The 11,151-nt window shown below is 42.4% G+C and overlaps 1 protein-coding gene across 1 annotated transcript in view; it reads right to left on the bottom strand.

Annotated features, from left to right (window-relative positions):
• The window catches only part of IL15RA (interleukin 15 receptor subunit alpha), a 22,017-nt gene extending 12,861 nt beyond the window's left edge, over window positions 1-9,156 (bottom strand). Inside the window, exon 1 of the mRNA XM_007465839.1 lies at window positions 9,075-9,156. Coding sequence (XP_007465901.1) covers window positions 9,075-9,156 — 82 coding nt within the window. The remainder of the gene's footprint in view (window positions 1-9,074) is intronic.
• Between the last annotated feature and the right edge of the window lie 1,995 nt (window positions 9,157-11,151).

Genomic DNA, 11,151 nt, shown 5'->3' with positions numbered 1-11,151 from the left:
CAGCAGGAGAGTTTTTCAGAATACCTACTCTGTCATTTTGCCAAAAAGGGGAGTCTACTTTCTGTTGTGAACAGTCCTCAAAGATAGATAAATCCATGAATAATTGATACATGAATCCACAAGGGTATTAGTATACTGCAGCCAACCCAATCAGCCACATACTGGCCAGTCACTAACTTTGCAAAGCTAGACTCTCTCACAGGTGCATTGGAGATAACACATTTGATTTCATCAATAACCTTTCATTTCAGAGACCTTAATCACATCTTTTGATACTTCAATTATAATTCCTCTATATATTCTCTCATAACATTGTTCCTTAGATAATCAGTGTAAGCAAGTCTCATCTTGTTTACAATATTGTAAGCTCCTGAAGTTGGGGAATATATTTCTCTGGTACTATTACAGCTGTAACTAAGCCCAGTATGTGATGGGTGTTTTCTCAAGTTAGTTACTAGCTTATGAATCTATAGAGTGGAATGGATGAAGTAATGGAAGTGGGAGAAAATGTAAGATTCTGGCATTTTCAAAGCTCTTAAGTAGCAAAAAATATACATAACAAGTCCTATCGATCATTTAAATGAAGTCACCAAAATAGTTGTGTAGGGCCACACCTCTTTCACTTCTCAGAACCTGTGAATCAGACTTTGTTATCAAGTCAGTTTACACAGTCTAGTATGAGTAAGTAGCCCTGGCCTAGTCTTGCATCCAGAGTTCAAGGGTAGCAGGCCCCTCCCAGTCTTCAAGGAAAGTCAGAATCCATTCCAGTATTTTCTTTCTCTTATTCTACCATTTAAATGCCTACAGAATGCTGACTGTGGTAGGATACAAAGACGTATAGGATATGGTTTCTGCCCTCAAGCTCTTTGTGACGCTAATGTCTCAAAAGCATAAAAGCCTCTCTGTGTTCACAGTAATCCATTTTTCTTCATTATTTTTCTGGCTGAAACGCCAGCCAAGCCAACACATTTTTTTTTTCCTACTGGCACTCGGTGTAAGTACCAACCACAGCCAGGTCATGCCCTTAACTCATCAATTCTCTTCTCTCTCAGGCTCATTCACTGAGCTTCTTAATCTACGTTTTGTGTAGTAGGTGGATTCATCACAGTTCAAGTCCTTAAATTATGACTTTTGAAGGCTTGGAAGACTTGAGTGGCTATAGGTTGAAGGGCAAACAAAAAAGGGAAAGAATGAAATACATTCTATACTTGTAGAACTCAAAAGGAAATCTGCCCCCTCCCCTCTCCCTTACTGACACTGCCTTGCTTCAGGGTTTCATCACCACTTACTGGAACTATTGCAAAATCCTCCAACTTAGCTTCCTGCCTCCAGACCCTCTTGACTACAGTTTGTTATTCACACTCTTGATAAGAGTAACCCCTTCCACCATGCAGCTCCAATAATATCCCCCCACCAGAGCCCTTAATTAGGTCCTTTCTGCACAGAAGAAAAGTAAGTCTTTCCAAGTGGAAACATTCAAACAACATCAATCATGTGTAACGAGTAACATGGATATGACTCCAAGAGTATATACTAGGGGATTTTATACGTGAATTTACTTAGTTACATACTATTTGGTAAAATCAATTTGGCAGAAGTGATTTAGCCGAATACAAGTTAGTTGAAGTAATGACTTGATTGAAAAAGAATATCCTCAAACATTTCTGCCATTTAAGAAAGACTTTGAGGGCTTTCCCCTTGCCCTTTTTGTTCTTTATAGCTAATTTTCATCCAATTAATCCTACTCTGTGCTTTTTAGAATATCAGACATTTTGAAACAACCTAAATATCCAACCATTGGAAGGTAACAGAAGCCTACAAATAGCTCTAACAATAAGGAATTGTTTAAACAAGTTGTAAAGGATTATAAATGTATGTATATAATGCACAAATGTTATATGCAGTGACTTTATAGAATCTGATTTTGAGCAATTTTCAAAATTTATAAAGCCACAAACACATTGGCAAACAAGATCGGCTATAATTAATTAAAGACGAATTAGAAAAAAATCCCAAAATTCTAGATCTTTTTGCATTATTTCTTTTGTAGTTTTATTTATTTCCTTTCATTACAAAAGCAATTCAAATTACGACAGAAAAATAAGAAAAGGCGGACAACTACACACACACAGACACATACACACAGACATAACCTATAATTTTTCTACTCAGTGACAACTACTAGATGTTCTAGTAAAAACTGAATCATATGATGCATACTATTTGAAAGCAACCCTATTTTATTTATGCAATCCTCCACTGTTGGACATTTAGGTTGATTTCAACAAATCCCATATTTTGTACATTTAAGTTGTTATCACTTTTTTTGCTTGCTATCAGTAGCAGCACAAAGGAATAATGAGATAAAAATGATTTGGAAAAAAAAAGGTTTTAGCAAAACTTCCCAGATTCTGAAAAATGGTTTAAAAAATGTTTAAAGACATAAGTTTTACAACCACCCCCAAGCACTACACTAGCACCCTGCACAACAAAATCCAAACTGATGAGCAAGGATATTCATCTTCAAACAAATCATTGTCCTTTCCAGCTGCTTTGGGCAAATCATCTGCAGCCTTTCAGGTTACGAGGCTCTTTAAGAAGTAAATGACCTCCTAGCCAAGATGATGGGTTTCAGGATTCTTCAATATACGCAAATCTATCAATGTGATAAACCATATTAACAAACTGAAGGAGAAAAACCATATGATCATCTCAGTAGATGCAGAGAAAGCTTTTGACAAAATTCAACACCCATTTATGATAAAAACCCTGCAGAAAGTAGGGGTAGAGGGAACTTTCCTCAATATAATAAAGGCCATATATGACAAGCCCACAGCCAACATCATCCTCAATGGTGAAAAACTGAAAGCATTTCCACTAAGGTCAGGAACAAGACAAGGTTGCCCACTCTCACCACTCTTATTCAACATAGTTTTGGAAGTTTTAGCCACAGCAATCAGAGAAGAAAAGGAAATAAAAGGAATCCAAATCGGAAAAGAAGAAGTAAAGCTGTCACTGTTTGCAGATGACATGATACTATACATAGAGAATCCTAAAGATGCTACCAGAAAACTACTAGAGCTAATCAATGAATTTGGTAAAGTAGCAGGATACAAAATTAATGCACAGAAATCTCTGGCATTCCTATATACTAATGATGAAAAATCTGAAAGTGAAATCAAGAAAACACTCCCATTTACCATTGCAACAAAAAGAATAAAATATCTAGGAATAAACCTACCTAAGGAGACAAAAGACCTGTATGCAGAAAATTATAAGACACTGATGAAAGAAATTAAAGATGATACAAACAGATGGAGAGATATACCATGTTCTTGGATTGGAAGAATCAACATTGTGAAAATGACTCTACTTCCCAAAGCAATCTATAGATTCAATGCAATCCCTATCAAACTACCACTGGCATTATCACTGGCAGTATGAAAAAGCAATGTCTGTCATATGTCTAGAGAAGTAGAAAAAAGCCAATGTGCAGAGAGTGTAAATAATAAAATATTCATACATTAAGGAAGTAGAAACAAGGGATCATATGCCTCTAGAGAAACAGACGGACGTATTTTCTACCTGGGTTCCTGATTCCAGTTCCTACTAAATATTAACTCTACTTTCTGCCCTTGAGTTCTCTAAGGTAACCATGATCCTTGATTTAATGTATTTACCATGCTTCCTTTTTTCATTCAAGCTAGTATGAGTGGAGTTCTGTTCCTTTCAGTCAAAAGGTCCTTCATAAGGCACTAAAACTGCTGTTAATATTTTATTGTTAACCTCAAAGTGGAACATACATAACAAGTGAGTCTTTTAGGTGAAGAAGTAGTCCAAGAATAGGAAAAAAGAGAGTTGAAGAATTACCAACATGAATTTTATTTATGTAAAGAGATATATTCCATCTTCAATGAAACCTGAGCAAAAAATAATAGACTTATACTATAACATGTTATTTAGTTACAACATAAGAAAAAAAAACTCCACAAGTTTTAACATACTCTAGAATTGATTATAATAAAAGTTTGAAATCTTCTGTCTCAGCAAATAATTGTGAGGCTCAAATGAGACAGTGCCTAAGAGAAAACACTAACTGTGAAAAATGGTAATGACTTACATAATGTAAATTATTAACAGACAATAAAAAGAAGGGTAATGTTGATTTATAAGGCAAACATACATGAGAAATATTGAAACTTCCACATCCTAGGGGAGGTGTACAACAAATAATTTTCATGGGCTTCTAAACATTGATCTAAAAGTGCAAATACTCAGAAATTCTTTGACTCCTATTCTCAAATCATAGTAATAGATTTTCTATTATGATTACTCTGTCACTAGTTTTCATTATTTTGAAAGTCAAGACAAAAAGTAAAGGGTGACACTACTAGGTATATACCCTGAGGAAACCAGAATTCAGAAAGAGTCATGTACCAAAATGTTCATTGCAGCTCTATTTACAATAGCCCGGAGATGGAAACAACCTAAGTGCCCATCGTCGGATGAATGGATAAAGAAGATGTGGCACATATATACAATGGAATATTACTCAGCCATAAAAAGAAACGAAATTGAGCTATTTGTAATGAGGTGGATAGACCTAGAGTCTGTCATACAGAGTGAAGTAAGTCAGAAAGAGAAAGACAAATGCCGTCTGCTGACACATATATATGGAGTTTAAGGGAAAAAAATGTTATGAAGAACCTAGGGGTAAAGCAGGAATAAAGACACAGACTACTGGAGAACGGACTTGAGAATATGGGGAGGGGGAAGGGTGAGCTGTGATAGGGCGAGAGAGAGACATGGACATATATATACTAACAAACGTAAGGTAGATAGCCAGTGGGAAGCAGCCGCATGGCACAGGGATACCGGCTCTGTGCTTTGTGACCGCCTGGAGGGGTGGGATAGGGAGGGTGGGAGGGAGGGAGACGAAGAGGGAAGAGATATGGGAACATATGTATATGTATAACTGATTCACTTTGTTATAAAGCAGAAACTAACACACCATTGTAAAGCAATTATACCCAAATAAAGATGTTAAAAAAAAAAAAAAAAGAAGCAAATGACCTCCTAGCCAAGATGATGGGTTTCAACTTGCTGTGTCTGTTAACGCTGAAAACTAACAGGAACAGATCTGAGACTATTATTTACCCAGCTAATTGTAAGGAATGAGCTGCCCTGTATAATTCCTGACCAGGATCATACTGCCAAGTAGCAAATCTAATCATCTGTATCCACTTCTAAGCTCACTTAAAAACATCAGGCACCCTCTGTTCTGTTAGCTTTTTGTCCATCTTTACACCATTACCACACTGTCCTGATTACTGTAGCCTTCTAACTCTCAATATCAGAAGTGTTGATCCTCCAACTCAGTTGTGTTTCAAAGTTGTTTTGGCTATACTAGGTCTTTTGCATCTCCATGTGGATTTTGGAACCAGTTTGTCAATTTCTATAAGAAAGCCTGCTGGAATTTTGACTTGGGGAGAATTGACAGCTTAACAATATTGATCTGTCCAATGCATGAACATCATATACCTCCGTTTATTTAGATCTTCTTTAATTTCTCTCAGCAGTGGTTTGTGGTTTTCAGTGTACAGGTCTTTCTCATTTTTGTCAGATTTATCCCTAAGTATTTCATACTTTTTGATGCTATTGCCAGTGATATTGCTTTTTAAAAAAATTTCAGTTTCCAATTGGTCAGTGCTAATGTATAGCAATATAATTGATTTTCATGTACTGATGTTTTGTCTACAGCAGCCAGCACATATATAAACAGCTGATGCTCAAAATAGGTGTAAGAGCAATTCAGCAGAGATATCTCTCCAACAAATGGTGCCAGAATGATTGGATATCCACATGCAGTAAAACCCTAAACCAAACCAATACAAAACCTTTAAGCCATCCTTCACATTATATGAAAAATTCATTCAAAATGAATCACAGACATCAATGTAAATCCTAAGCTATAAAACTTCTAGAAGTAAACATAGAAGAAAACCTCTGTAACCTTGACTTAAGCAAAGATTTCTTAGATATGACACTGAAAGCACAGTATATAAAAGAAAAAATTAATAAGCTGAACTTCATCCAAATTAAAAATTTCTGGGCTTCCCTGGTGGTGCAGTGGTTAAGAATCTGCCTGCCAATGCAGGGGACATGGGTTCAATCCCTGGTTTGGGAAGATCCCATGTGCCACGAAGCAACGAAGCCTGTGCACCACAACTACTGAGCCTGTGCTCTAGAGCCCATGAGCCACAGCTACTGAGCCCACGTGCCACAACTACTGAAGCCCACATGCCTAGAGCCTGTGCTCTGCCACGAGAAGCCACTGCAGTGAGAAGCCCGAGCACTGCAAGGAAGGGTAGAGCCCGTGAGCCACAACTAGAGAAAACCCATGCACAGCAATGAAGACCCAATGCAGCCAAAAAAAATAAATTTATATAAAAAAAATTTCTGCTCTTCGTTAGACGCTTATGATAATGAAAAGACAAGTCACAGACTCTGAAAAAATATTTGCAAATCATATATCTGATAAAGGACTTGTATCCAGAATATAGAAAGAACTCTCAAAACTCAATTCAATAACTCATTTTTTTTTAAAGGGCAGAATATTTAACTAGACACTTTACCAAAAGAAGATATATTGATGGAAAATAAGCACAAGAAGAGACGCTCAACATCATTCATTATTTGGAAAATGCAAATTAAAACTATGAGAGACCACTACACATCTATTAGAATGGAACGATTAAAAAGACAGACTGGCCACACACACACACACACACACACACACACACACACACACACACAGGTTTTTTTTGGTAACTGTGAGATGATGATGAATGTGTTAACTAATCGTAGTAATCATTTCACAATATACACATATATCAAATCATCATGTTGTACACCTTAAACTTACACAATATTATATACCAATTACATATATCTCAATAAAGCTGTAAAAAACTTTAAAATTTTAAAAGTTAAACAACAAAATAAGACTGGCCATACCAAGTGCTGACAAGGATGCGGAGGAAGTGGAACTCTCACCTACCGCTGGTGGGAGTGTAAATGAGTACAATTCCTTTGGAAAATAATTTGGCCGTTTCTTTAAAAATTAAACATACACATGTCACGTGATCCAGCCATTCCATTCCTAGCTGTTTTCTCTACCCAAGAGAAAAACCTCTGTCCACATAAAAACCTATATGTGAATGTTCATAACAGCCTGATATGTAATAGTCAAAAACCGGAGACAACCCCCAAAATGTCCACTAACAAGTGAATGGATTAAAAAAAACTGCAATATCCATGCAGTAGAACAGTGCTAGTAATAAAGAATAATGGGCTGTTGATACAAGTTACAAGGCTGGAGAATTCTCAGAATAATTACTATGAGTGAAAGGAGCCAAACAAGAAAGAGTACAAACTGCATGATTCCATTTATATAAAATTCTAGAAAATGGAGCAAATCAATAGTGACAGAAAGCAGATCTTTGTTGCCTGGAGGACAGGGCTGGGAGGTCAGGATAAATGCAAGATGTAAGGAAGATTTTGATAGTGATGGTCATGTTTACTCTCTTGACCGTGGTGATGGTTTCGTGACTATACATTTACCTCTAAACTTGTCAAATTGTGCCTTTAAATGTATACTGTTTATTATCTGTCAGTTGTACCTCCGAGAGAACTGTTTAAGAAAAACTAAGAAACACCAGGGGCTAAAAGATGGCAGCAATGCCTTTGTGGGGTCTGAGAGCTATGCTGGTTGATGAGCTTTAGAGAGCTTGCCTGCAGTGTCATCTGCATTTGTAAGCAGACGGCTCATCTTTGCTGGGTTCTGACTAAAGCTGAATTTCACTTTCACATTGACCAGTAGAGTTGCCCCAGTGCTCTGGCTGTGCCCCACATCTCCCCAGGGGTCATGTGGGACACTGTCTAGCCAACTGACTCCATCACCAACATAACTCAGATTCTCAGAAGTTGGGGGAAATGCAAACATAGTCTCAGGAAAATTAAACTTTAAGAAAGCCTTCAGAGCTATGGGTTCACAGCAGGCCAGCCAGCCACAACTGTGGATGGACGCCTCTGATGGAGTAATGGGTAGACTGGCCCGACTGGAGGTAAGTTATTAGGAGTGTTGCCTTAAACACACACACATACACACACACACAGATCATGGGATTACTATCTCCTGGAGAGTCCATGGTTGGTCTTTGGGGTCCCAAACCCCAAAATTATATGCAAGTTTTGGGAATATGTGCATTCATGTATTTTTCAGAGAGAGTTCGTAGCTTTCATCAGACCCTCAAAGAGCTCCGTGACTGTAACAAGATTAAGGCGCGCCAACGTGGATAAAGCCAGACCCATCTCTCCTTTCTCCTCCCTCTTGTCTAGCTCTCGGGACGAAAATCTACAACCTATAGGACACTCGTTGGAGTCTAACCGGGAAATGACATCTGTGCGACCTAAAGTTCTTCCCGAACACACCCAGCCATCCTCAACTTCGTTCTTCCCCGTTTGTCTGGGACCGCGTACTCCGGGGCGCGCCCCCCACCCCGCGCACTCTCTCGGTTTCCTAGTGGTGAAGAATTTGGAGCTGTTGCCAGGTCCCCCAGGTGTGCAACCTGCCCGACACGTTTTCACTCCTCCGGGACGCACGCAGTCCGTACCCCGTCCTACCCCCCCCCCCATATAACCTGCTTTGATCGGAGGGTAGAGACCAGTCGTTTTCCCCGGACCGCCCCATCCCCCGGGGGTACTGCTGGCGGATGCACGCGCGCACAGCTTTCCTCGCGGGGCTGATGCGTTTCTGGAAGTCGCTGTAAAACTCTCAACTCCGAGCCCGCATTGCAAACCCCGGCTTCTTCCCTTTGCCTCGGAAATTGGGGAAAACGTAGAATGAAAAGCCCGGCCACTCGCTCCCTGCCTTGAGAGGCCAGGGGAGCCGGGGCGCGGGGCCCTGAGCCGAAGGTCCCCGCGTCCCTCCACGTGTCCCCGGCGCGCAGGAGCACACCCTTGTGCAGGGGGCCGACCCCAGCCCGGCTTCCCGCTCCCCGCGCGCTCCCTACCCGGCGTCGCCGGCGCTCTGAGCAGCAGCAGCAGCAGCACGGGGAGGGCGCCGACCCCGCAGCCCCGGAGTCGCCCCGACATGGCCCGACCTCGGCCGCGCCCCCGCCGGCCTCCTCCCGGGCTCGCCCCGGCCGCGACGACCCGCCGCTCGCGCGCTCAGATGCCCACTGCCCGGGAGCAAGCGGCGGGCGCAGCTCCGAGACCGGCCGCCCCGCGAGCCGCATTCGCTTTCGCTTTTGCTTTAGCCCCCGAGGGCTGGAGAGGTGAGAAGTGGTGACAGACCCGTGACTCAGCATCCCCACCCCCTCCCCTGGAAAAAGACCCTAAGACCCCCGCGCCGCCGCCCGGTCCCCGCAACGCCACCGGCAGCGCGGGACGGGGACCCGGACTGTGCCCTGAGGAGGCCCGGGGTCCTCCCCGGCTTTGCCCTTCTCGCCCCTGGTGACCCCAGCAGTCCATTCCGCTGTGTGTCCCCGCGACGAGTGGGAGAAGCTTTCGGGAAGCAGACTAGTTCCCGTAAACACGGCCAGTGGGCGTCACATCTGGCTTCGGCTCCACTCGGTCACCTCGCCTCGCTTGTCTCCGCCTGTTGCTCCGACTTCGAAGGTCCTAGACCAGGAGCTGGCGAACGAGTTGCCGCGCGTCCCGCTGGTCCGGGCCGGTGACGCTGAGTGACAGCGGGGTGGCCCGGTCACCTGCCCTGTGCGCCCAGGCCCAGACCGGGAACGAAGCCGAGGCCGCCTGCCCCGAACCTTGCCAGGCTCCCGGCACTGCCACTTTTCTTACTCCTGCTGCATCTTTCTTCCCCAAGAACATTTAAACTATTTGAAGCGGGCGTGGGAGGGAGGACCGACAGTTATTCACCTCTGTGCCTTAGACGATTCGGCTAGCTGCTGCTTTGCAGGTGGCTTTTTTTCTTTCTTGGGATCTCCAGTTAAGCCTGACATTATTGAGAAGCGGGTGTGCAGTGAGAAAGCTCGGGATGCACAATCAGAAATCCCCAGTTCTGGGAGTGAAATTAGGCAGGATGGGCCGTCTCTGGGCTCGGGTCTCCATCTGTTCTCCAGTGGTAACATCCTGAATAACTCCAGTACAACAGCACAGGCAGGGAATGTCATTGATGCAACCCCCAGACCTTACTCAGATTTAGTCCGTTTTCCGTGCACTCAATGGAGCGTGTGTATTCAGTTCTGGGCACTACACATCACATATGTAGGTGTCTGTGACCACCACTGTCAAGATGGGGAACAGTTATCAAAAGCATCCCTCCCACTACTACTCTTCTAGTCACAGCCACCTTCCACTCTCACCTTCTCCCTAAGCCCTAGCAACCACTCATCTTTTCTCCATCTCTATAATCTTGTCATTTGAATAATGTTATGTAAATGGAGTCATACAGTTTGTAACCTGTAGAGGTCAGCTTTGTTCACTCAGCATAATTCCCTCGAGATCCATTCAAGTTGCTGTGTGTCAGTAGTTTGTTCCTTTTTATGAGCAGTACTGATGGTTTCTTCTTTTAAAAACATGTGAATCTCTGCCATCCACACCCAAACAGCCCTGTGTTTTTGTATGTGTATTATTTTGCTAGGGCTGCCTTAACAAAGTACCAAGAACTAGGTGGCTTAATGACAGCAGGAATTGGTCCTCTGATCTTCTGGAGGCCAGGAGTCCGAGATCCAGGTGTCTGCAGGGCCATGCTCTCTTGGACGGTACCAGGGGAAGATCCTTACTTGCTTCTTCTAGCTTCTGGTGTTTGCCGGCAATTCTTGGTGCTCCTGGGTGTGTAGGTGCATCACTGCAGTTACGTGGCTGGCTTCTCCCTGTGTCTTCACCTCGTCTTCCCTCTGTGTCCAAATTTCTCCTTTTTATATGGACACCAGTCGTATTGGATTAGAACCCACCCTAATCCTAATGACCTCATTTTCACATGGTGACCTCTTAGAGACCCTATTTCCAATAAGGTGACATTCTGAGTTAGTGGGGGTTAGGACTTCAACATATCTTTTTGGGGTGGCACACTTCCACCTATAACAATATGGTATCTTTATTTCTGAGAACAAAGTCCAAGACCTGTTT

This window comes from Lipotes vexillifer, unplaced genomic scaffold (assembly GCF_000442215.2).
Source record: "Lipotes vexillifer unplaced genomic scaffold, Lipotes_vexillifer_v1.1 scaffold7, whole genome shotgun sequence".
In the NCBI taxonomy this organism is placed as follows: domain Eukaryota; kingdom Metazoa; phylum Chordata; class Mammalia; order Artiodactyla; family Lipotidae; genus Lipotes; species Lipotes vexillifer.
Note: the sequence above shows the minus strand (reverse complement) of the source record. Positions and strands in the feature narration are given on the sequence as shown.